The sequence below is a fragment of the Pelmatolapia mariae genome, linkage group LG10_11 (genome assembly GCF_036321145.2).
Source record: "Pelmatolapia mariae isolate MD_Pm_ZW linkage group LG10_11, Pm_UMD_F_2, whole genome shotgun sequence".
NCBI lineage: Eukaryota > Metazoa > Chordata > Actinopteri > Cichliformes > Cichlidae > Pelmatolapia > Pelmatolapia mariae.
The window spans coordinates 33,435,976-33,463,898 of NC_086236.1; the positions used below are offsets into that span (position 1 = coordinate 33,435,976).

The 27,923-nt window shown below is 40.9% G+C and overlaps 1 protein-coding gene across 6 annotated transcripts in view; it reads left to right on the top strand.

The window, feature by feature from the left end:
- The window catches only part of arhgap32b (Rho GTPase activating protein 32b), a 124,142-nt gene that overhangs the window by 48,925 nt on the left and 47,294 nt on the right, over positions 1 to 27,923 (top strand). For all 6 annotated transcript variants that reach the window (XM_063487396.1, XM_063487400.1, XM_063487401.1 and 3 more), the window contains exons 3-5: positions 5,055 to 5,160; positions 10,762 to 10,856; positions 11,087 to 11,171. In XM_063487396.1, coding sequence (XP_063343466.1) covers positions 5,055 to 5,160; positions 10,762 to 10,856; positions 11,087 to 11,171 — 286 coding nt within the window. The remainder of the gene's footprint in view (positions 1 to 5,054; positions 5,161 to 10,761; positions 10,857 to 11,086; positions 11,172 to 27,923) is intronic.

A 27,923-nucleotide genomic window follows, 5' to 3' on the forward strand; every position in this document is an offset into this window, starting at 1 on the left:
GAGACGAGCGCTGTTCAAGATGAGCAAGCTTTTCTGGCTGCAGTATTATAAGAATGTTTGACAGAGAAGCTGGAGAGGGCAGTCTCTTTCTTTTTACATGCAAACTTGGAGGCATTCTGAGAAGTCTGTGATTTCACTCCACTTTTGAACAGAAAAGGTGGCACTGGGCGAATAAAATGCACTAAAACGGTTGGCCTTTATCTGTGGTGTCTCAAAGTGCTTCACACTTTGTCAGTAGTTATTCAGCCTTCCCTGATAAGTGCTGCTCAAAGCTTGTCATCATGCTCAGGCTGTGGGACAGTAGTCAAAAAATTCTGAAGGCCTTCTCACAAGTTATTTACCGTGTGGCCAGGGAGCTGACTTTCAGGTTAAATAACTGAAGTCAGGGAAGAGCCCAGATAATACTGGCCTGTCAGAGATACTTTGGTATTGGATTGATGTGTCCAGTATACTTGGAAATGCTGCTGTAATGTATAAACAGTGTCGTCACACACACACACACACACACACACACACACACACACACACACACACACACACTCTCTCTCTCTGTGTATTTATCTCTCTGTCTATCTAATGTATTTTTTTAATCTAATCCAATATCTCCACATGAGAATGTTTTACTCTCATCACCACCCAAGAACATCCAGTATTGGTTGTTTGTGGTATGAAACATTTCATGCAAACTGATTTGTTTGTAATCACATTTTTTTTTTAAATAAAATATTTCTTTCCAAGAATGATGTGTGGACACATCTTGCTCCTTTGAAGCCTCTGCTACGTGCACTCACATACTTTCAGACTAAGACACTTTTAACAGCCCATGTATGATGAGCTAGCATGATACATGCAACTTTTTCTCCAAGTCCGTTGCCATGACAAATGGATTATACCTTCCCTCCGTGGCTTTATCAAACACTTTTACACAATCCAACCAAAGATCTTGATGGCTCTGGTTCAGATTCAGCACTCTTTAGAAGAGAACTGTCGCAGCAGTGTGTTTGGGCACACTGCTCTAGTGTCTCCAGTAGAACAAATGTTAGTTGGATTTGGTTACTATGGAAGGAAAGAAGCTCCGCTGACTGGGAGGCCCGGTCAGAGGACGGAGATTAAAGAGCTGAAGAACATTCAAAGGGATTTCCCTTTATTTTAGAACTTTCCAGAATTACCTCTCACTAAATATTTAATCTTGCATTAGAGGACGACATGACATCACTGAGTCATGGAGTAGCTTTATTAGACTCTCCATCAAGGAGAACGTGGCATTTTGCCAATAAATAAAAGCCACAATACTTTCTGCTGGTTCTGTTCCATTAGCCTCTCTTAAATTTATCAACCTAGTATATTGAATAATGCATAATGATTCAAATGCAAAAGGCCTGAAATGAAATAGAATAGAGTAGAATAGGCCTTTATTGTCATTGTACATGTATAACGAAACTGTGGGTGCTCCACACTATCAATGCTGGAATATAATATAAATAGTAGACAGCAAGAATAATTAGCAAACAGGAGGAGAAACAGGGATATAGATACAAAACAAAAAAATATAAACAAAATAAAGAGAGAGGCACATATTAGATGGTGCTTGGAAGTAGTCCAAAGAAAAGACTTCATCTGAATAGAGTCTGTGTGTGAGTGGCCTGAGTGATGAGGGTTACTAAGACCATGGCTCAGATTGGTGAGGTGGGTGGGCCGGGTGGGATGTGGGGGGATGTAGTGTTTGTTAACAGTCCGAATGGCCCAGGGGAAGAAGCTGTTTGTGAGTCTGGAGGTGTGGGACCTGATTGACCTGAGGCGCCAACCAGAGGGTAGCGAGTCAAACAGGTGGGCTGCAAGGGGTCACCTGTGATGACCCTGGTTTTCCTGACACAGGAGGATCTGGAGATGGCCTCCAGGTTATTCTTCCTCAGGACACAGAGGACGTGCAGCCGCTGCTGGGCCTTCTTTACCAGGGCCCAGCATCATAAACCAGATGACTTTGGTTTATTATGAGTAAAATCAGTTTAAGTCAGTTTCCTCACTTCAGGTCAATCAGCGCAGCACTCTGAGTTGAGTGCAGTTACAGACAGCTATATCTCCCTGACCACTTGTTCAGTCATGTCTAATCAGGGCTTTTTATTTCTCAGGCTTTTCAGCGAGGGTCTTTTCTAGGTTGACTGGCTTTAATAGGGCCCACAGGGAATCGGGTCGTATCTGTATTGATGAATGTTCAGGACCTTGTTTGGGATTTTGCTGCAGTTGGAATGAATAAAATACTTTCACACTACTTTTGTTGACTGTCGAATGTGTCAGTCAGTATAGAGTGTGTTATTGTTCAGTGGGTCTTAGCCCTGGTTTTAAATCTCTGACTCTACATTAAATTGTCAAGCAGAAGAAAAGCATCATACCTCGAGTGAATGATGAAGTAATTTACACGAAAAATACTGTAAAAAGGTTTGGGAGTAAAGAGATGTAGTCATTGCTAAAGTTGGCTTCCTATATCTCGTCTCAGAGTCTCGAGCCCTTAAGTCCAATTATCTCAATGCAGAGATCTTGTCTCAGAGTTAGTTCAGCCTGTCATCTTGCAGCTGCTGCAGACCCTCCATTCTTCCCAAAACTGCCTTTTCCCCCCTCTTTCAATTTCCTCTCTTGTCTACAATGGTTAAAACACATCCTTGAGGCAACTGTTTGTGTGTGTTTGTGTGTGAATGAGTGAGAGTGTGTGTGTGTGTGTGTGCGAGAGACGGCTCTATGGAAACAAGGTCAGTTCAGACAGATGTATCATCAACTTCAACTTGTTCTGTCAAAGTATTGCAAACTCATTTTACCTCATCAAATTATCCACTGTTCATGTCATGTTTCATTTCCTGACTGTTACATTCGAGATGCCTTGAACTGGACCCTGCAGCTGCTCGGCACTCCACAGTTTTGTCATTGAATGTTTTTAAAGAGGAAAGATCTTGAATCATGATTCGACCTGCAACTAACGGTCATTTTATCATAGTTTAAGATGTTTTTAAAAAGTGAAAAATGTTCTTTTGGCTATTTCCTAAAGCTCCGTTCAACGGTATTTGATTGATTTTTAGCAAGGGAAAGAAATCCATACATATTAAGTTTATAGTCATGGACAAGTGATAAATCCTCTTTTAAGGATCAGCATTTTATGTTCTGCTGTTTAATAGGTTTAAAATGACTCTTCCAGACATTTATTGAAAATAAACCCAAGCTTCACATCCTTTTGATTACTGGATATAAATGATTAAAGCATAATAAGTGATTCATTTTAGTGTCTAAATACAGTATTTTGCCTTCTGGCATTCCACACAGTTGTGAACAATTCAACTGATACATTTGTTTAGTACCTGAGGCACTGGTCTCAAAGTATACGAAACTAAACATACTTACATATGAACTTATTTCTTCATACACCCAAATAACCCAGAACATAAGGAAATAATAAAAAAACAAAAAGCAAACAAAAAAACTACATCTTATGCAAAAGGTACAGTCTGATGGGAGACTCTAAGGTCGTGGTACGGCAGGATGTTGCTAGGATAGTAGTCTGTAGCATGACTTTGACAATCAGGAAGAGACAAGGATTAAATGTTGGAAGTTGAAGAAGGAAGAATGCTACACAGACCTCAGGAAGTAACTGAGAGGTTCTGAGTGGTAGAGGCGAGTTACCAGATGACTGAGCAAGTACAGCTGTGGTACTGAGGGGAAAATGCCAAGACGGTGTTCGGTATATCCTTACAGGGGCACTTGGAGTCTAGGAGTTCAGAGTGGTGGCAAAGGAAAATGGTTACAGTCACTTGTATGTGAGGATGTCCTTGTCAAGTCAGTTTCTTCTACAGAAGAAGAAAAGGACTTGTACTGATTGGCTAGACAGTGATTGGGCTGGAAAGGATGCGCAGCAGGTTAGGTAGTACAGAGATGGAAATATAGTAATAAGTTAAGAGTGTGGTCAAGGTGGAATAAGTATGTTGAGAAGCTGATTTATGTAGAAAATGAGAGAGAGAGGGGACAGTTGGAATACAGTTAGTAAATCAGTGCAGGAGATTAGTAATGAGAAAGTGAGAGCAGTCATAAGTAGGTCCAGATAACATACCTGTAGAGATATGGATATGTCTAGGGGAAAGGCCAGTAGACCTTTTAATAATCTTGGAGAGTGAGAGGGTGTCCGATGAGTGGAGAAGCAGTGTACTGTGGTGCCAACGTTCAAGAACAAGGGTGATGTACAGAGCTGTAGTAACTAGAGGGATAAAGTCGATCATGAAGCTATGGGAAAGAGTTGTTGAAGCTAGATGAACAATAGAAGTGAAGCTTAGTGAGCTCCTGTCCTAAAGAGCACCACAGATGTGATGTTTGGTTTGGGAGTGTCAGAATGAGGTTCACTGTGTGTTTGTGGATCTAGAGAAAGTATATGCGTATCAAGAGAGGAACTATGGTACTACATGGGGAAGTCAAATGAACAAACTGGTACCCAAAAAGTTGACTCTGTGTACCTGGACGCAGCGCTTTCAGTGGGAGAAACATGTCCACCCCAAGGATCTGCACTCCCAGCACAGACAGAGTAAAATAGAGTACACTGTTAAGTGCCAGAAGGATTACCGTGATTTATACATTGGGAAACCAAACAACGGCTAAGCGGATGGCACAACATAGAAGAGCTAACTCTTCATGCCAGGATGAGGATGTACACATCTTGGACAGGGAGGAACACTGGTTTGATTGGGAAGTCAAGGGGGGCATTTCTTTCACCATCTTACAGTGTCGTGATTGCAGCAATTCCCCAACTCTCTGTGAATGGTACTCATAGCCATTGATCCAATGGTCATGACAATTTGCATTAATAACCATATATATTAGATTTAAATGCATTGAAAAGCAACATTTGGGATTCTATTTATTCACTCGTACTGAATAAATTCATATTTCATGAAGTTAAGACCGTTATACTGGGCATATGGCATAGCACTTTAACATATATACATACACTAAGAGTGATACTGTAATAGTCCAGTGCGTGCCATTTGAGTTCTCAGCTTCTGGTTGTGTGTGTCTGGCTGCAGGGGTCTGAGACCTGGACGTCATCTGGAGGACGACGACCTTGTGCCTGAACTGGCTCACATCCATCCCAGAGAGAGACCAGACTGGGAGGAAACCATCAGTGCCATGGTGAGAAACACTTGACTTAATTAGACGCATGATCCATCTTTTCTTTTTCTTCTCTTTTCTTTCTTTCTTTCTTTCTTTCTTTTTCTTTTCTTTTTTTTTTCTTTTCTTTTCTTTTTTTTTTTTTTTAGACCTACCCACTTATGATCAGAGTAAGCTGCTTGAAATATCACCCTGTGGCTGGGTGACTCCCCCTCACTGGTTGATGGTAACGGGGTGTTAAAGAGCCGTTATAAACCAGTTTATTAGTGTCTCCAAAAGTTGAATCTGTTCATCTGGACGTAGCGTTTTGCAGGAGAAACGTTTCGTCACTCATCCAAGTGACTTCTTCAGTCTCAGCTGACTGCAGGTTTCCCCAATCTTATAAACAGTACATTTGCATAATGACTGAAACCAGCCCACTGAAGGAACAATGGGCTGGGAGGTAAGTACTCCCAAATGTACTGTTTATAAGATGGGGGAAACCTGCAGTCAGCTGAGACTGAAGAAGTCACTTGGATGAGTGACGAAACGTTTCTCCTGCAAAACGCTACGTCCAGATGAACAGATTCAACTTCTGGAGATTTACTTTCCTGGATGATTGAGAATGCATCAAGACAGTTTATTAGTGCTTGCTTGTCAGTGAGTACTACATCTAGAAAGAAATGTGGCCTGTGAAAGTAATCTGATGCAATCTTTATTTCCAAGGAGTATGTACGTTTTCCTCATTCCTTCATTCTGATGGGACTTTAAGTTTTTGTGTGTGTGTGTGTGTGTGTGTGTTGTTTTGTTTTGTTCGGTTTTGTTTTGTTTTTTAAATGCACTTAAGACACAATTTCCTGTGTTCAGACTGTTCCAGATAAGGAGAATATACCTTTAACCAGTAAATGAAAAATGAATTAAGATTCTTATATCAAGTAGGCTTATCGCATTAAATGTTCTGCTGATTGCTGATTGTTGATGGTAGAATATTCGGGAGGGAAGAAATGTCATAAACTGGCTTGTTGCAACAGTGGCATCCTGTTATAGTATGACAGTGAAATTCAGCGAGCTCCTTTAGAACCACTCATTCTCTCTCAAATGTTTATGAAGGTAGACTGCAAGGCTACAATGTTCCAATGTGACTGAATTTAAAGATTAAGAGGCGTGGTCCAATACTTTTGTCCCTATAGTGTACTTAAGCTTGTTTATAATGGCATACGCTATTGGATGGATGTCTGTATTTTATGTCCTTACCATTTAAAATAACCCTATACATCAACCCCTTGCAGTTATTGACAGTATGTCAATATTCAATAAGCTGGACACGAGTGTAATTTATTAAAAAATGAACAAATCAGTATATTTGTATACATTTCATGCAGGACTGTCTGTTTCTACCATCAGTTCAGCTCCATCAACGAAATACATCATTAGTGTTTGCAAACATTAAAAAAGCTTTGAAGAAAAAGAGAACCTAAATTCAGGTATCTGTGGTCCAGATGAGTCCAGCCTGCAGGAGAAATTGTGCACCTTTCACTTTTGCCATGCATTTGTATTGCCAGCTCATTTTGCTGTGTTTGTCAAATGTGATCTATGTAAAACCTTTAAGTTGAACTTATTGTTTTGTCCTGTGATCACCCCATTTCAGTACAGTCTCCTGTCAGTCATTCCTGACACGTCTGATCCATGATCCAGTGAGAACACCTCCCCACCCTGTCGGCTTGTTTGCTGCCTGTCACTTCCTTATCAGTCTGTTTTTAAGCCACTGGGCCGATGAGATGTCTGTCTCTCGTATTGAAAACTGTTTCTCTTTTGCTCCAAAAGCCTACTGAACCTTAATGCAGACTGTTGGTGTTCTAAACCTACCACACTCCAAGCTCTTCGCACAGATCGGTCATGTACCTGTCATCTGATTATTTCATCTCTCCGTGCTCGTCCCATTCACCAGACGCCATTCATTCATTATTTCCTTTCCTCTTATTTAGTTTGGGTCTTGCTTTCTGCATCGGCAGCACCGTGAAAATGAGGCCGTCTCCATGGTAACATGTCGAGCCACCCGTGGTTGGCGCGTGGTTGGAGCGGTATCACGACTGCTCATTTCGATCGGGCAACAGAGAGGAAGAGAAACAGCAAGAGAAATCTGAGCAACCTATTGAATATTAATCAGAGAGGCGGGGCTTTTAATACTGCATGTGTGCGATTGTTTGCTCAGTTTGCGATACGGCTGTGTCCACTGGGGCACCATGCATCATTTATGTCTCCAGTGGTTGGAAGAGATGATGAAAAGAAGTGTGAACAACTTGGTGTAAGCTGTCACACCAACGCCCTGGTGCACTGTGTAGGCTAGATCATATTCAGTGCAGTGCACGAAGAACAAAACACGCACGCACCCGTGCAACGTGATGAGTTCCATCCTCAGCAACTTGAATACCTGCAATCTACATGACATGCAACAATTCCTATTTGAGCAACGACACAAGATAATTTGGTTTGTTTTTTAAGATTTTATTTTGTCTTACCAACAATCCCAACACTGAAAGACTTTTTGTGTTGTAATGTAAGCCAGAATACATAAAATACTTTACTGAATGTCTTGTTTATGTTCAGATACACAGAGTTGTCTGTAGTGGTAAAAAAGTTACAACTGTAATTGTAGCGAGTGATGTTGGACTTGGACCTAATGGATATAGAACACAGAGGTGGGTGATATAGCTTTAAAATGAAATCAAAAAAACGATGTTAGTAGCCCAGACACGGCTGTTAGACGTGTCTGGGCTTCTTGTTGTGAGCATTAGTGTATGTAAAACGCAAGGCATCGCTATAGCAATGATATCGCCCAATGAGAACACAGTGAGTTTATACATGTCGTCAGAGCTGTGAAAACGAGAACTGTGACAGGCACAATACTGGGTTTTGCATTAGCATTGTGAAATGACGAGATTATCACCACGTTTTGTGTGGCAGATGACTGAAAAACAAAGGTACTAAGTATTTTATCACTGTTCAATTCATAGTAGGATGCAAGAGGGCAATATTGTAGATGTAAGTGTGTGTAGCTTTATTACCAAAATAGGACTAATCATTGCAGCCAACTCACTGATGGTTAAACAAAAACTGTAGTAACCAATATAACCACCTTCTCACTGGCAGCATAACTTGAGAGAGCAAACTTAATCAGACTGCAGACTGAATACTAATTGGGAGTCAGTCATCAAAACTATGAAGACCTCTGCTATTACTAGAAATGAAATTTAAGGCCTCACCAGTGGAACCAGGATGTAACAGAAATGTAGGTACTGGTCCCTCAAAAGAATAGAAAGTCTTAAATGATCAATCGGTTATCATAAATTCGTTGGAGGTTTTTAAAACCACCACAAATCTTCCTGCTGTACAGAAACAGCTACAAGTGCTCCATCTTTCACCTCTATCACCTGGGCCCTTTTAGCACCTGGAATAGAGGTGGTGCAGAGAGTCTCAGTGGTTTGACCGCATATGCAAAGCACCTTACCTGTCAGTGGCTGTGGTGAGGTTACAAGCTGAATGAATGAAGCTTTCACAGTTCTGTTACCTTGCCTAAGTCATGCTCCTGTTTTCTTACACAGCTTCACAGCGAGTATATCCACTGATTAAAATCTGCTTGCACTAAAGTAGATTCCCCAGACTCTTTGTGATTTGCTTACCACATCTGCTTTTGATTTTCAGTCTAATTTAAGCTAAATGATGCGAATGGCTTTATTTTGAACACGATAACAACCAGAGTGAGTGGCTGTCGGTGAATCTGTGTGGGGAGTGGTCTTTTAGTCAGAGACTGCAGAAATGCTTCTCAACCAACTGTGTCTGATGCTTTTGGATGTTCAACATAGTTTCCAAGTCAAACTGTTGTTGTTATTGTTCATAATGCTCAGATTCTTCCATCTTATGTATAAGAATTAAATGACTGACTTTAAATTTAAATTAAATGACCTGACTTGATTCTAGCTACTGAGCACGAGTTAAAAATCAGTCGGTTCTGGAATAATCTTCATACAAAAACAGGACTGACTGTGATATTTTAAGTCTGCACAGTACACACTATGGACTGAAGGCTGTTTCATAACATGTGTAAGTGTGCAAAGACCTTGAAACACTCCCTCGGCTTGTCCATCAACCACATGTATGTGAGGCATTCAATGACATTAATTACTATACATTTAAATTAAGGATACACAAATGTAGCTTTTTCCAGCACTAATATGCTACAGATGTCTGCCAGGCTGCATTTAAGTGTTGCTTTTGAAAATAAAATGTAACAAATAATCCAAGAACATTAATGTATGAATCTAGTAATTATTAGTAAAATAATAACAGCAATAATAATAATAACAACAATAATAATAATAGCAATAGAGTGAAGATCCAGTTTTGATTGATCTCCTTTATTTGCAGTCATCTTATTTCAGCTCGGTGTGAGAGGAGGATTTGCGTCATACTGCTGTTATTTACAGTCATCCTTACACACATTGTGAAGCTGACAAGAGAAGTGAAATATTTATCAAGGTGGCAGCAGGTTATGTTATAGTAAGTGCAATAAAAGCTTCAGAATCAAACATGACAAGAATGAGAATGAGCAAGCATATGAGAGAGAAGAAAACAAAAAAGCCTTGTTGTTGATGAAGCTGCTCAGCTGTCAGCTGACCACAGTCTGCAGTTTAGTCAAATATTATTGCAAGCATATAAAGAAAAGCTGTTGGTGATGGAGGCGTGAAGTATCTTCACGCTGCTGTTGCTTGACTGTTAACTTCCTCCATGCTAAGTTAGCGTTTCCGCTACCAGCCGAGGCGCTGCTGCTCATGGCTGGCGTGGTAAACACTGAACAGAACTACAACTATAAGATGATCCTCATAGATGTGCCCATTTTCACCCATCAGGCCCTGGTTGGCATGTGTACAGGTATTCTCAGTGAGCTGTAATCTCAGACTTCAGACAGCTGTAACACTTGGTTTAGTGTTTTCTGCTCTTGGCTCTGTATGATGTCAGTGAGGGGATATCCCTAATAAAACCATTCTGACTGTAAGAATAGAAAAGCCCTCCCACCTGCTGTTCAAACCTTCTGCAGCGAATCAGAAGAAAGCTGGCTTAAAGGAAGAGGAGCTTGTTTTAGAGGGTGAATTGAGATAAATAAGGATTAATGTGTCCTGTATATCATGCAGAGTTACTCTGCTAGAGTCCGAGAATAAAAAAATATGAAGTTTAAAACGGCAAAAGGAAAGTGCACATATGAAGCAATTCAAAGGACAGGATGAGCTGGGAGAAAATAATAATTCTCAAAGGAATCCTCGTGTCATACTGTTGTCCAGTCTGTACACGTGTCAGTCAGTAGGATCAGCAGGGCTCAGCTCATCCAAACACATTAGATGGAGTCAAACAGTATATTGCTGTACAGCATTGGTTACACAAGTCTGTTAGGATTTTTGGAAAGCCATACAGCTTTTGCAGTTTATCACCTGATCTGATCTAAGCAAACTGGTGCTACACATCAACCTAATTAATTGAATGATGTGCAGTTGTTGTATGAATTAGCTGGCTCCCCTCATTAAATCGATGCTTTGGATCAGACTGGAAGTGTGAGCTCTCATGTTTGTGTGCTTTGTTTTGTTTTTTTAGGCAAGGAGTGCTGAGATCCCTGAGCTGAGGACTGAGCCCCTCATGCGCTCATGCAGCAGCAGCACAGCCAGCATGAAGGTCAAGAATGTCAAGAAGTGAGTGGGCACGTGGACACACAAACTCACAGCTCTCACATTTCTCCTCTGTCCATTTCTAATATCGCTCCAAACTGGCTGTTTATGGAGTCTGTTTCTGTGCCTGCCTCGTGCTTTCGCTCCCTCTGTTTGCATTGCCCTCGGCTTTTTCTGCTAATCATACACACTCCAAGCTGTTACCATATGAAGAGAATGAAGTGCTAACCAAACTGTGTGTGTTGCATTTGCAGGCTTTGCTTCACCAAGGGCCATTTCCCAAAACTGGCAGAGTGTGCTCATTTCCACTATGAAAATGTGGACTTTGGTACAATTCAGGTACAGTCTTGAAGCTTTTTGATTCCTTCTCTTGAATTTCTTAATGCTTTAAAAACACCTGGTATGAAAAATGGTTAAAGCTGGTGCGTAGAGCAGGGCGATATGGCCAAAAATATTTATCACGATATATATTTGAAAATTTGCGATAACGATATAACTGACGATATAATTGATGCGAGACAAAATACAACTCCACAACTTTACTAGCGCAAAAAAACACCATCCATTTATTTTCACTTAAACAAGAAGCTGTTTTTTATGTGCATTAAAGCTATATAAAAATTTAACAGTGCAAATGCAAATTCCTTGCTGAAAGTTTAACCAAAAGGCATTTCCAGTAGAAATGGGCTGACATATCCTGAGCATAACCATGTATAATATCCACTGAAGTTAAAAAGAGTTGCTTTGCAACATTAAACTGCAGTGTGCCAAATAAAAAAGTCAAATACATATTTTTCGGACCATAAGGTGCACGGGATTATAAGGCACATTAAGCGAAACAAAGCAGTCAGATAAATCAAACTTTATTCAACTCATTCTTCTTGCTTCCTCCACTTCTGTACCATTGATTCATTAATGCTGTATTCTATCACAGCTGCTCTATTCCCATGTTGTTGCAGTATATTAATGACTAACCTTCTATTGTGGATGGATTATCTCAGTTGTTCTCCTGACTAAAGTTTGGTCCGTTTACAGCATCCTGCTATGCGATTGCATTTGTCTCTAACCATCAGGAAACTTCACGTTAACTTTTATTGAGTGGAAAAGTGTTAGCCTTGATTCCTCCAGCTTCACTGTTTATGTTATGCTAACATAGCTGTGTCGCTAGCGATCACGTAGCACATCATTACATACCAGCTAGCCCAACTTCAGTAACCCTACAAACGTCACTGCTGTTTAGTTTCCTGTCTTCATTTATGTTGGAAGTGATAGCAGAGCTGTAGGTTTGAATTTTTTCAGAAATCTCTCAGTCAGAACATGCTATATCATGCTTAGGTAACTAGCGAAACTAGCGAGCTAACTTCCGCTAGCTTCCTGCTAACTTCTAACTCCGTTAAATGTAATAAATTCTGTTTTCATGTATGCCTGGATCTTATACTTCATAGTTACACCTGGTAAAGCAGCAATGCTGATCATTTTATTAAAGATGAAAGAATTTAGACAGTTTTTAACTCTTAGTGATGCTGCAGTGTTTGTTTGACTTTGGGACCTGAAGCGGAGGGAGTTTAGGACCCAGATTACTCCCAGATTTACGAGCACCTTAGTCCGACAAATACGGCAATAACGACGGCCGCTTGCATGTTCTACAACAAAAATGTGCTTTGTTGTGTATCTGACGGACAAACACCAAACCAGTTCCACATCACTGAAGTGGCACCATTTTTACAAACTAATTCTGGTTCATCCGTTTCACTCAACAATCGGCCATGTGCGTATGAAAGCAAAGGCACTGCGCATGCGCGTTTGACCCATATTCTATCGCGATATTTCATTTTCCTATCGTTGCCTAACATTATACCGGTATTACCGTGAACGGTATAATATGGCCCAGCCCTACTGGTGCGGCATGTGTGCATCAGTAGCATGGCTTTTAAAAACTTTGATTGGGATTATGAGTTTAAAATTACAGCATCACAAATGTCAGCGATGTTGTGGATGAACCTTTGCACAGTTTATTGAAAAATACTCGCTCTCACGGAGAAGAAATTGGCTGATGATATTTGTAAAGACTGAATGAAGCAGGAATTCTCCAAATGATGTCAGGTAGAACTTTTTTGCCATTGATGCATGGAGATTGTTGGTGTTTGCGGTGCTTTCCTGGTTCCTTAAATGCCCCATTTCGCTAATATAATATAAATATAAGATCTTTAAAAAGTTTTCTTCTACCACCGTCTCTCCTGGAGATTCCTCCACATGGCTCCCTCATGTCTTTGCCTTTACTGACCTTAGTGGCTGTTGAGTCCCAAGCTGAGTCACAACTTGCTTTGCCAGCAGTTGTCTTTGCAATATGTTTTGATGTTTTTAAAAGTCCCCCCATTCCCTGCAGCTTTAAAATATCCAAACCTCTAGGAACTGTGAACCAAGTGTTTTTATCCCACCTGTACCCTGGTTAAATATTTGAATTGTTTGTTACACTTTCTGTGTGAAAAGGATTTTTTTTTAACTAGTTAAAAACAAAAAAATCAATTGGGGATGCCTGAGTAACTCAGTGAAAAGCCTGTGCCCCTGTAGTACAGGTATGTCTAGTATTTCATTTGATTATTTTATTATACTGTATTTTTGGACCATAAGGCGCACCGGATTATAAGGCGCATTAAGCGAAACAAAACAGTCAGATAAGTCAAACTTTACTCATTCTTCTGGCTTCCTCCACTTCCGTACTATTGATTCATTAATGTTGAATTCTGTCGCAGCTGCTCTATTCCCATGTTGTTGCAGTATATTAATGACTAACCTGGTATTGTGGATGGATTATCTCAGTTGTTCTCCTGACTGAAGTTTGGTCCGTTTACAGCATCCTGCCATGCGATTGCATTTGTCCCTAACCATCGGGAACCCTCACATTAACTTTTATCAAGTGGGAAAAAAAGTTAGCGTTCATCCTCCAGCTTCACTGTGTTTATGTTATGCTAACATAGCTGTGTAGCTAGCGATCACGTAGCACATCATTATATACCAGCTAGCCCAACTTCAGTAACCCTACAAACGTCACTGCTGTTTAGTTTTCTGTCTTCATTTATGTTGGAAGTGATAGCAGAGCTGTAGGTTTGAATTTTTCAGAAATCTCTCAGTCAGAACATGCTATATCATGTTTAGGTGGAAGCTAGCGAGCTAACTTCCTGCTAACCTCTAACTCCGTTAAATTTGATACATTCTGTTTTCATGGATGCCTCAAACTTAATTGTTACACCTGGTAAAGCAGCAACGCTGATCATTTTATTAAAGATGAAAGAATTTAGACAGTTTTTAACTCTCAGTGATGCTGCAGTGTTCGTTTGTTTTTGGGACCTGAAGCGGGCGGAGTTTTGGACCCAGATTACTCCGTGAGGCTCCTGACTACGGTACTCGTAATGCTCCAATAATCCATCAAGCGGTGTGGCTTCGTAGGTTAGCGAAGTCGTACTAAAACATTTTTGACAGATTCTTGAGCGCCATGTAGCACATAAAATCAGTTCGAGGTCAGTAAGCACAACCAGAATTTAACATAAGGCGCACTGCCGATTTTTGAGAAAATGAAAGGATTTTAAGTGTGCCTTATAGTGCGGAAAATACAGTAGTTTATTTTAGTTTTACCAAACATTTATTCACTGATCTTTTAAATGTTTAATTTTGAAGTTGTGCTTTATGTATGTGAAAGATGATGATGATGATGTTCAGCACCAAAGTGCAGTAAATACAGCTGATCTCTGACTCTTACTTTGGTGACTGGTGGGGTTGTGAGGGTTAAAATGTCTATCTTATGAATCCTTAAACACATTGTCAAGAGGAACTGTGCTGCAGTCAACTGTAGTGAGAGCTTTTTTTACCCAGCCAGCCTTGTCATTACTACAAGAAGCCAGTAGGGGTCACCAGTCAGCTAAATCAAACCCACTGCTATTGCAACGGCAGAGTGAGAGTTTGCTGTGTTATATTTTACCTGCAGGTCATTTGGTGATCTAACTCCACCCGTCCACTCATTGTATATATCTCAAGCTAATTTAAATTGTCTACAGCCAGTAGATTGTTTGTCCTTTTGTTTGGCCAGCTGATCCTTTCCTGGTTTTCAGATGCCTTTAAGTAGCCCTGTGTCTTTGTGTTGCCTGCTGTGTACTTTTAGTATTCAGTGCAGCTCCTGCCTCTTCTTCTGAGCCAGCTGAACCCCAGTGGAAACTCATGTCTTCTGTGTTTGCTTAGGGATTAATTATTTGCTATTTGTTCCCCATGTCACTCAATATATTATGTCTAATCTCGCCTCAACCAAACATGTTTGCTTATTTAATGAATTGGTCACAACTGCATTCTATTTACTTGTTCCCTAATGATTCTGACATGGCATAAATAGTAAAGCTTTTTATAAATGATAAGTGAGAATGTTGATACCCAAGAAATCATTCAGGATTTTTCATAGACATGGTACTGCACATTTTTACATCTTCTTCGCAGATTCAATGAACAGCACAGATATTCACATTAACTATATTTCATTTTTCCTTGTGTATCTCCACCATTGAAGTTAAAAAAAACAAATAAATAGTAATGTATGTGGAGCAGGTCCAGTGAGGTTTTATGTTTCCTCTGTGCTGGACTGAGGCAGGGTAGGACTTAGGTTCAGCTTTGGAATTGGGCCTTCTGCTGGAATACTTATTCCATTATTCCATTATTATTATTTCACTTCCATAATAAAAATCTTTGCCAGAGGAGAATGTGAGTCACACAAGGTTTTGTTGTGGAAAAATAATAATGGCACAGTCACACAAGCCCTGAGAGCACCACTTACGTGGCAGTCCTTTTCTTATGATGCTGGTTTTGTAACGTTTGACTGACAGACTGTCAGTCGTTCTGGCAAAGATGGAGACATGGCTTAAAATGTAACCTTTACTTTCAAAGTCGTTTAAATCTCCTCTGTGGCTGCTCACAGAGTGGTCTGTTCATTACATTTTAATGTTTCTGTGTGCTCTTTGTTGATTCACTGTTTGCTCTGTTTTGACACAAAGAAGTGCCATTACTGGTCACGTTTGGGGTTTTCAGCCAGTCGTGCTGCTGATGAAGTGCTGTTCTGATGTAATCGTAAAAGAGGCCGTTTCAGACATATTATTTTTGGAGATTTGGTTAATGACAAGTGCTAAATAGTGTATGCACACTTGAGTGCAGCCAGCTACACATTTTTGTGTTGATGTGGGTTTTAAAAAGCCAAAATGATGCGATGCAGTCTTACACTTTAATCAATTCAGATTCAGACTATAAAAAATGAAAACAATATCATGCATTGCTTTGGTCCTCAGAGGGGTTCTTTGCAGTGTATTGACAACTGTGACTTGCTGTGAAATTTAGTCCAGACATTGTATTCCTCAGAGGAGGAATCTGGTTTAAATGTTAAATAAATGAAAACAAAAGCATAACCTGGCAGTGGTGTTGACAAACTAAGGTTCTTCTAACCTTCTTCTGTCTGACTGTACCTTAACAAGACTTCCAAATTAATCTAGTGTTGAACTTTTTGCTTATTTACTTGCTTTGATGTTAGAGAAACTTGTTGCCTTAAAATACTGTTGCTCAAAAAAGATTTGCAGGCCATACAGAAATGATCTAATGACAGCAGCTTTTCCTTTTTTTACTTTCTATGCTGTTACAAATCTGAATAGAGTCACTCCAAAAAGACTATAATTGATTTGATGATAGTGCTGTGACATCAGACACAAATGCACAATCACAGTCTTTGGAAAATATAAAAAAATAACTTTTTTTATCTTGACAGCTGTTCGAGACTAAATACTATTATGCCTAATTTTTGCACTTCTGAAAGCATTTAAAAACAATGGTACTAGATAGAAGGTTGTTACTAACTGACAGCTGACACTTCAATGCTACAATATATGAACAAAGAATGGTATATTTAGGTTTTTCTACAAATATCTATGACATTTGTCTGAGCTTATTTTCCAACGAAGTCATTTGTGGCATTTCTCTAAAAAATACGTTTGATTGTGGTTCTTATGTGAAGCCACAGGTGGTTCAGAATAGGTTTTACTTAAAGAAAGGAATCCTGGAACGTATCCCAGCTGTCATAGAGTGAGAGGTGGGGTACATCATGGACAGGTGACTGGCCTGTTGCAGAGTTTTCATCTGGATTATGCTAAATGTGAATGTTTTATTTCATCACTTAGAGGAAAAAAAAAAAGATTTTTTTGAATGTTGGCACCCTATGTCTAACACATGTAGTAGTGGTGGTAGTAATAATAAGGACTAAATCTGTGACCTTAGCTACATCCTGGCGCCCTGTGGCTGCACAGTCATGTATGAGTTTGATTTGGCAGACATGGATGTTTTGGAGCAAACAGAAGCAGGAGTAGGACTGGCTCTTGTTTGTTTCTCTGCAGCTCTCATTAGGATGAGTAAGCCTTCCTTTCTTTTAATTGAACTAGCTTCAGGCGGATCTAGTGCAGACTTCACATCAAAGTGAGTGGTCTGAAAAAATGCAGTTTAGGTCATCTTGCTATGGGTGGCCATGAAAGTTTGTATTGATTTTGGCACAGTACTGTTGGTGCACTCTTGAGAATCTATTAAATGTCAAAACTTAGAAACCTATTAAGTTGGATGTAGAGAAGGTAGATGAATTGGTATTGATTAACCTTGTCTGACACTTTAAATCCTTTGTGCATTGGCTAAAACCATTCCTAAGAGAATGGATAAGTCCCTGCTGATATTTGTGTCATTCTGTGCTGCTGTACATACTGTCCTCCACTCTTTCTGAAGCTAGTCCTTGAGGCTGGAATCTGAAGCATGCAGAAGAGACCTCAGCCAACTGAATTCACTGCTGGTTATATAATCTACTCGAGACAGATACGGTTTTGCACCAAATGATATACACACAATCTAAAACAATCTTGATATCAGTGCATGGGATAAATTAAATGACAGGTGAACAGTTGGATGTGAGATGAAAGGGCAGATTTAGATACTCTGGTCAGATTGATTTCTTTCTGTTCTTATTGTATAGGTCACAACAGTAGTCAAGGAGCTTTATAAGGTAAAGACCCACAATATTAGATGTATTACCCCAATAATTAGATAATTCTTTATAAGTCAGCACATGGCGACGGTAGTGTGAAGCCTTTAAGGCTCAGGAAGAGGCAGAGCATACGGAGTTGAGGATAACAAATTGAGCAAAGCACAAACGGTAAACTACAGAAGACAAAAGTTTATGACTGCAATATTGAGAAATGAATGCATGGGGAGTGCAGAGGTGCTCAGTGCATCATGGATGTTCCTCAGCAGCCCGAGCACCTGATCCAGCTCTAAGCTAAATGAATATTTTTATCCTAATGTTAAAAGTATAGATGTGTGTGTCTCCTGAAACTAAACTAGAAGCTGGTTCCTCTCTAGAAGACTGATAGCTGAAGACTCGACCTTGTATTCTGTATTAGTAGTTAATTTTTAATTAATGCTGTTTGTCAGAATGGCTCTGGCCTTTCCTCTGTGACCTGGCACACTGTCACAGTGTGTTGACCCATGCATGCACTGCTCCCCCCATAGTCTGTGCCCTCCATGATGTCTCGGTTGAATCGCCCCCAGCTTCTCGCTCTTCCTCTTAGCCCCCTTGCAGGCCAAGGGCTGCATGTCACAGTCTGGAGCCAGAGACCAGCAAAGCAAATGTATTGACTTCATCACCACTGTCCCACTGTGCCTGCCAACTAGCCAGCCAGCACCACTCACCCTTATTGTTGCTCATTAGCCTAGCATTTTGCCCTGCCTTTTTCCACATTGTCCACACTGAAGACCACACTGTTACACATTTTACTAATAAAATGTGTGTGAGGGTGAAAGTCACACAAATAGGTCCTTTCCAGAAACAGTGTTAGTGGTGCTGACCGCTGTCATCTGTATGATTATTAACAGTATTTAAGTTGTTCACAGGCGTCAGAAATGGCTAAAGGTTGTAGTGTCTGTGTGGGCATTTGACAGTAACAGGCTGTTAGAAAAATGTGCAACACTTTGATTATTTAACACAGCTGGAGATGTGAAGGCCATTTAGTCATTTCTGTTATGCATCTCTTTCTGGGGTGCAGTTATAACACTGCAATGTAAAGTCTCCACAGATAAGTTGACATGGTCGCAAAAAACAGGCAAGCACGTGGACGGCTGCTTGGACTGCCTCACTCACCGTCTGATGATGAAATTTAGGTCATCAGACCCACACTTGGTCTGTGCTCACAATCTGTGCTTCTCTTACACTATTTGAAGCCTTCGGCCTTATTTTCTTCAGTTTTGGCTCATTATCTTGGTGTAGGATGAAGTCTTCATCAGCCAGTCTGTTTGCTTCTGCTTCAACACTTTTCAGCACAGTATAGTACACTACTACTACGAGCAGGACAGTATTCTCCCAGAAATGCATTAGAGGGAGTAGTAGTGTGATTTGTTCCAGCACTGCCTTTGTACAGACACAACAACACTGAAGCCACTAATAGGACTAAAACACTGAACCAAGTACAATGCCATAAAGTGCATTATGGCAGACTTATAGTAAGAAACACTGAGTGTGACTTTTAAGGTGGATAATCATGGAAATAAACCAGTTTAACAGCTCAAGAGCCTTAACAAATATGGGAGAGACATGGTTTGAACCAAAGTTTACAAAGTTATTAACCACATAAAACTTTACATTGGCATTTGTTAGTGTGTCAGCAGCTGGATGAGTGATTGAATGTTAGGTGTGTAATGTAAGTCCTAAAGTAACCAGTTCAAAGCCAACCAAACAAATAACACGGTGCAGGGTGAATGAAGAGAGAGCGAAAGCTGAGATAACCACATCTTAAATGCTCCAAGGAGAGTGGCCAGGTGCTCCCAGTTGCATTAATTCACCACACCTACCAGCAACCTGGAAGACGACACGTACAAGCAAAAAACAGCAGGCGCAGGCCAACGCACAGGGCTGTCAGACACGTGTGAAAGAGCGCCCCCTCTCTCATGCTGACGGTGGTTCAGGCAGTTATTGAGGGTGTGATTTGTGTGTGGGTGAATAACAGTAACAGGGTGTGTGTGCAGCCATGTATGTGACGAAGACTGACGTCCCTCTCAGGGCTCCTTTAGGCCGCCTTGCTCTGCGTTGCTGTACAGCTGATGTGTCTCAGCTGCTCCTGTGACAGACTAGAGGAAGGGTGATTAGGGCCTGTCTTTATTTCTCTCTTTTATTACTCATCCATTCAGCTTTCTAGCCATCTCCTGCTCAAGTCCATCCCCAGCATCGACACAAAATACGCTTCTCCTGCCCAGTCACCCCCTCTGCTCACAAAGCACCATGAGAGATGCATTCCCTCCCCCCCAGTGGGACCCAATCCATCAGCTGCAGTACAACTCCAAAGCATACAGCCAGGCAACCCGTCATTTAGAAACACAGGACACTTAACAATAACCTGCAGGTTTTCTAATGGGTTTCCATCTGTATGATATTTAGGGTCATACTGTGTGGTTGCCTGGAGAAAACAGAATGAAGGCCTTGGCCGACAGAGAGATGATGTCAGACCCTTTGTCACATGTTCATTCAGAGGACCGCTCTCTACTGCCTGTGAGCTGAGGATGATGTAACGCTTGGACGCATTCTACCCTTGTTGGAGAAACAAAAGACCAGCCAGAGCCCCCACATGCACTCTCACTCTCACTCACACACACACACACACACACACACACACACACACACACACACACTTAATAACCATGAGACACAGAAATAATTTGAGCACCACAATGCTGTATGTCAGTGAAAGGTCTTTAGAGTTGCAGTGCTTGCACCGTAGTGGAAAACCATAGTAAATCTTAAAGGCAGAGAACTCTAAATGATGTCTGATAATGAAGTAACTAGCCAACATTCTAAAGTTGATGTACTGGTACAGATGTAGACATTGATGAATGGCATCTTGCAAGTTGGGTAAGAGTGCGCACACTCAAAGTTAAAGTAGTATAAAGCTGGTTTGACCAAGAAGCGAAGGGTGGAGGTGAACTCAAAGGTTGAAAGGTCCTAAAAGTTTCAATAACAAAAAAATGTAACAAATGCATTAATAAATAAGTACTGCTAGACTTCAGCACTTTCCCTTTAACTAGGGCAGTACCTGTTCAAGGACAGTATAATAATGTTTTTATGCCTACATTTTATATATGTTCCCTAAATACATCACCTGCTCCTGTGACAGACTAGAGGAAGGGTGATGAGGGCCGCTCAATTCCATTACCTATGGGGTAATGGAATTGAGCGGCCCTCATCACCCTTCCTCTAAGGGTAATAAAAAGAAAAGAAAACATAAGGAAATGGCTTAAATTTTCATTACCATCAACACATTGTTGTATATAGAATAATATAAATTATGTTCTAAATTAATTTGTGCTGAGAATACACAAATAAATTATATTCCAGATCAGTCCATTTTGAAAAATTTGAAGAAACATAACATAAATAACCACTTTTTTCATGCTGCAGTGGTTTAATAGGTCCTCTTTAGATTAATCAGGAGTGCTTTTGAGATCTTGGGTCTATTCCACATAGCTATGATGCTTTATGTCTTTATATTTTCTTTCTTTGTTGAGCTCAACTGGACATATCAGACGCAACATTTCCTGTGAACCAGAGGGAAAGCTCTCCCCACCAGCGACCATTAAGATCAGTTAATGTGTATCACATTCATGTGCAAAACAGGATTTTGTCATAAGGCAAATAGATCACATCTGCAGGCACATGTTCCCACTGTGCTGTTTTATGTTTTATGATTTTCCCACAAAGAAGAAACATTACCGGTCCACTCTGTTCCCTGTACCCTCTCTTCCTATAACATTTGCAGCTCGACTGGGCTGATTTATTTCCCTTTCCGCCTTCACACTTGACAAACCACGCTGTCCTGTCCTGACCTGGGGGGCCTAGAGTGAGGTAAATGCCTAGGATGTGGGAACGCTTGAAGCGCTGAAAGCACATTCACAAAGCCTCATTACTCATTTCTGCTCCTATAAAAATGAAGTTGGGCTTAAGACAACAAAGCTGCAGGCTTGTCATGGAGATACTTTTTCTTTGGTGTTTTCTGCATTCCAATGTGAAACAGAATCATTTCATTGACGTAACCTCTAGGAAGAGAAGTGCTTGGATGTCCTTCTTTGTGTTCGTCGGTTTTGTGGCTCGTCTATTTTTGGGCCCTTGACCTGTGAAACATCGTCCAGTTAACTTTCTGCATTTCGACAAATATTAGCGTATTACTTGGAATATTAGCGATATTGTGCTTTTGTCTTCACTCAGTCAGTGCAAGAGAGCCAGTGCCAATAAAGGTTGTTGTGAACAGATGTTTCTTCACCAAAGATGTTGATTACTGCTGTCATGGTCGTTCGGGTTTCGTGCAGATGTTGAGCTCACTGGTGCACTTTTTTTCCCAGAATGATGTATTGACAGTCTGAAAATTCCCACCCTGTGTCTGGATTGTTTTTGTTTGATAATCTTAAATTGAGAGTGCGTGTTGTAGGTTCACTGCAGCAACTTCCATTTTCAAATACCGCACAAATACCGCATCTGGAATCTTTTCCAGATCTTTTATGGGCTTCATTACAAAAAAAATACTGAATGAAATGCACGCATCTTCATCTTTTGGGTGAATTTCCAAATTGTATTTAAGCTCCCAAAAACAGGGAAGTTTGCATGTTCATCAAATAACTTGAATATGTTTGCATGTAAGTGTAAACAATGAATTGTTTTCAAGTTCCAAAATGTATACATTTATAGTCTGTGTGCAAATATATGTACGCTAAAGTAAGAAAATGGGATTTTTTGTTCCAAACCATCATCTCATCCCCTAACAGCGATTTCTCTCCCCCTGTTTAAATTCCATTGCTCTCCTCAGTACGGTTAGACCCCCATTTTTTTTTTTTAGCTTTAATGATTTTAGATCTAGCTCCTTCACACTGCAGCAAAGCCCCACAGGCAGCCGTGCACTCGAAACCCCTTCAGCTCTACATCCGAGTAAAAATACTACAGTGTGAAAATGGTGCCACTGGAGACCCGCCATTATTTTTAGTCATATTTTAATGGTAATTCTTCCATGTTCTGCAAACTTCAGCCTGTAATCATAACACATTAATAAGAAGCTCTGACCTAGTGTACTGAAATACACTTTAATAACTAGTAGAGAAATATGATTTAATAAACTCGTTCTGTTTGCATAGTAGCGCAGGCGAATTTATTGGCCTGACACTTTTGTGTCAGGTTCTTGCAGCCGTTTGGACCGATCAGCTCTCTCACAGGTGCAGCAGAGAAAACAAAGTAGAGCAATCTGGGCTGTTGAGCACTGCTGCTCTATTTAGATACATAAAAATAATGTTGGTATTTTATTTTGAAGTGTTATACGTATAATTAAAAATATCATAAATGCTTGATACCGATCACACTGTTATTTTTATTCACACATTAGGGTAGCGTTTCTGTCGAGCCATCTGTTTGCCACGTTGGTCTAGACTGAAATATCTCAGTATCTGTGTGATGGATTAGACACACAATGTGTAATATGCATAAATATTTTCTAGGCAGTGTGCTTTTTCCTCAAGGCTCACCATGAGGTTAATCTTTGTAGCTCTTGGTGACACGTCTCCATTGGAAGTGCGTGTTGCAAACAACTTTTGTCCGTCAGTGAGGTGTGCATAGTAGAAACCCCACACACTCAGTGCCTGACTGCAGTTCTTTTCAACCTAACTTGGGTGTCTCTAATAACTAATTTTAGAGTCAGAAACAAAACTTGAGATTTCTCCACTGCTGTATTTTCTCCATAGCCAACACAGGAACGTGGGAAATAGTTGTGTTCAATCAGTGCTTTTAGCTTTTTGTGTCTGCAAGTTGGACTACAGTGATGTTTCCTTTAACAAAAATATCTGACCTCTGCGCATGTGGTTTGGATAAATCAGTCCAACCTGTCACTGGCACAGCAGAGCAGAGACAGAATGAACTAGGTCATCATTGGATTATCATTTGATATTCATAAGCAGACTTATAGTAGAGAATGAAGTGAAGCTGTTCTCCAGCAGTCGGTCAGAGCAGGCGTCTCAGCTGAGAGGAATGGCTCACGGCTTATGTGGAAATCTGTGTTTTTATGAAGGCTTAGAAAGTTTTGGCTCAGTGGTGACTGCTGTCACATTGCCCCATTCCTTTGGTAAAAGGTAGTGAGGCAGGTGGTGTTAGAGACATTATTTGTGATCGTCACACCATCTTGAGAAATCTGCGTAGAAGGACCGGACACACACAGACACACACACACACACACACACACAGAGCAGTGTACTTCTAGGGTTTGGCACACACACTTCCCACTGCTGCTCTCCTTCGGTGTTGTGCACACCTGAATAACCTTCCTCCTCTCCACTCCAGCGTCACTAAAAACAGTCGAGAGCTCGTCAGTGCCATCACCACCACCTGTCCACTCACCTGCCTGGCACCGCCCCTTGAGCTCACTGCACCACCCCTCCCCTGCAGCTGAGCCAGGGACCACACCTCCACCACAGTCTGTACCCATAAGTTGAATTGGACTGTGTGGATATTTGAACTGTTTGTTTGCATATTTTTCACGCAGAACTGGGAGAGACTTGCACGCCCCATGCGGCTCTGTACCCTCATGGCTATTACCTTTTTGATAAGCCAGGCTGTTTGCAGTCTCTTTTTAATCCATCTTATATGTAGATGGCACACGTGAAGTCGCCACAGCTGATTCAACTTCCGCTTCAGTTTTTTTAAGGTAGCTGGCTGAGAGCAGGCCCTTTAGCAGAGGGTATTTTTGGTGACTCTATTTCTACTTTGCAAGTGGGGTAGGCTGGGAGCTTATTTAGGTTATTAGGTTATATGAATAGCTTCCCATTATTTACTGCATTTGCAGATCATCACTTATTGAAAAGCTTAATTGGGTGTGTTTTGAAGTTTAATAATGGGAAGTCATGGTAATTGTGTTCTTGGAAGAGCTGAATGTCTCCTCAGTAGATCACTTTCAGTCAGATGCCACTTTGCTTGAGGACAGCACAGAGAGGACTGCAGATGTGGAAGGAGGGAAAACAGCTCCCTGGCAAGTGGACACACACCCTCTCCCCTCCTGCCCTTTCCTTCTCCTCTGCTCCTCTCTCTCTCCATCCCTGCTCTTTGTCCTGGGAACATACCAACCAGAGAGGGTTAAGAGGAGGAGAGAAGGGGGAGGGGTGATCCAGCATGTCAGACAGGGAAGAGGAGGAAAAAAGAGAATAGCATGTGGTGCAGGGACACAGAGAGCAGACGGTGAGGTTGCCAGAACAGGACTAAAGAACACATCTATCTTTTTTTTTTTTTCTGTTGTTTTTTGGACATTTAAACCAGGTTGTTTCCATTTATGTTTTGCTGCTGCTAGTCAGATTTTCAAAGTTGTGTTGGGTGCCAGCCTCCAGAGAAAGAAGGTTTAAAATTGGGCATCCCAATGGTAGAATGGAAGAGAAGGCAAAATGGAGGAAATGAAAGCTGTCCCGTTGAGTAATCCACCAAACCGGCTTTCATCCTCTAACACCAGCTGCTGATGATATTGTTGCCCCCTCCTCTCTCTTTCTCTCTCCGGATCCCACACTGGGAGTGCTTACACTGTATGTGAAAGAAAGTGGGGAGCTGACATTTACGTCCCGCCGAGGGGAATTGTGCTCCGTGGCGGAGAAACCCAAGCTTGGATGTACATTCTTAGACTTGAGGAACAGAGACTGGACAGGTGTTGGAGCGTTAAGGAGCTGCATGAAGGGAAGGAACGTAAACCAGAGCTGACCTACTGTAAGTATGAGGGATTTTTCTGCTCTTTCAGTTCTTTCTGTAACAATGTTCTGCTGCTGCGGTTACAGAGCTGTGCTTCCCCGTTGTCCTTGTGTGCCTGCAGGACTCGTGAAAAAAAAAGCTTGTGGCCGAGATATCGGTGTGGCACTGCATGCAGAAACCTTTGTTAGAGCGACAGCTGAGTTTAACACGGATCTCTGAGTAAATGTCTTTGGAAAATGATCAACGTGAAAGGGCTTTTCTCTTTCTTTTAGGAATTCCACAAGCCAGATTTTACAACAGTGTAAACAAGAACAGCTGAGGGACAGACCATCCAGTGATATATATTTTTCCCCAGTATGACCATATATAGCACAGCATGACCACAGTGAGGAACCCAGTGTGGGTTTTTGTTGTTGTTGTTTGTTTTGACTTTTTTGTGTGTTTTTCTTTTGATTTTCATGACATTGATCCAGATCCTTCATGTCAGCCTTGTTGTTATCTGTGGGTATGTTTTGAACTTAAACCAGTATATCCAGAATTCTTCAGTATTTCTCTTTTCCTGTGAAAGGCAGTCTGTTCCTATGCTATTATTCTGGAGCTGTGGTTTTTGAAACCATAGTTTGCCAAGTACTGGCAAGATTGCAGCTGCCTTTGTGGTTACAGGGACAATGTGTGCTAGTGCAGCACAGGTTGGATTGAAAGCGAATTGCAATGTGGTGAGCTGCAGGAAATGCAGAAAACAGGCCTAGAATGGTAGGTAACGTGTGTAGCATGCTTCCCAGTTTTGGGTGCATGGGAGCATTTGCAGGTTCTCTTCAAAAGTTCTTAATAAAAGCAGACGTGCTTGCTGAAATGGCAAAACTGCTGCCTTTGTTTTGAAAACCTTCATCACAGCTGAAAATGTCTCTGGGGTGATCACTTCAGTTCTGTTGTTTTTCAGCTGGGAGCCAACCTGCAGTTCACTTACTCCCTGCCTCGTTTATTCAGTAGATGCTATCTGTAATTTCTACATGCTGTCAGCAGAGATGATCATCGGGGACTTGGGAATCACAGCCAGGGTCTCTCTAACCGTTATCATCATAGTTTGAGAAAGTGTCTTTCTGGGAAATAAAACAAAAGTCTGTATTTTGTTCATACACAGTGTGAATCATATTAGGTGTAATGTTCTAGAAACTAGTGTTGAAGTGTTTTTGCCGTTATTAGTGTACAAAACTGTAGAGAGAAACAGACATGTAGTCTCACCGCTCACCGTGCCACAGATATTTTACTGGTGTTCCCCTGTGGTAACCAGGAATATATTACTGGAGGTCAGCAAATCAGCATCTAGCTGAATTACTGCTACCTTCTGATGATAAAGACCTATTACATCATATCATGCACTAGTAAAAAAAAGGGAAAAATATATTTAAAAAACATTAACAAACCATAAAATAATAAGACTATTTGAGTATTTAAAAAAAAATAAATAAATAGCCATCGCTAATATAAGGATTTTGGAACCATTGTCCTGCTATAGGGAGGCTGCTGCCTTTGTGCTTGGTCTGCAGCTTTGTTTAGGTGTTTGGGAGATATCAAAGTGACATTCACATGAATCACAGGACCCAAGGTTTCCCAGCAGAACAGATCATCAATATATTCAATTCACCAGTCAGATTTTATTGTTGTGGTTAATGTGTCAGCTGCCTGGAAGTTGAGAAATCCTTCGCTTTGTGTTTACTTTGTGTTATTTTCTGAGCATGCTAGTATTCTGGCTTCAAACCCAACAGATCTGACTCTAAGCTTGGAGTTTATTCCTCTTTTTACCGGCCTTGTTTTGCTATACAATAGATTTTAGCTACATAAGCCTCTGTGACTTATTGTAACCCTGCTATTGCTGTGCTGGCATTACTGGCAGTATTGTTTGTTTCTCAGGTAATATTAGCTGCTGTATGTATATCCCTGCCACAATCAAGGTGATCCTGAGATTGCCACTGAGAGGCATGATGTTCTCTTTGTTCAGAGTATCATCTTCTTTTCATAACATTTTTTTTAACCTTTAAGTGTTTTGAGACCAGAAAGTTCCTCATCATCCCAAATTGAGTCGTAACCGTTCACATGCGCATAAATGTATTGCAGAAACAGTACAGAGCCTTTCGTGTGCTGGATGGAGTCCCACAGTTTGCATGACAACACACTCGGATATTGCTAAATCAAAAAGTTCCACAGTGACTGCACCCTGAAGCATTTCCAAAATAACTTTGGGTGCAAAATATTGACGCTTAGCAACATCATGTGGAACAACTTATAAT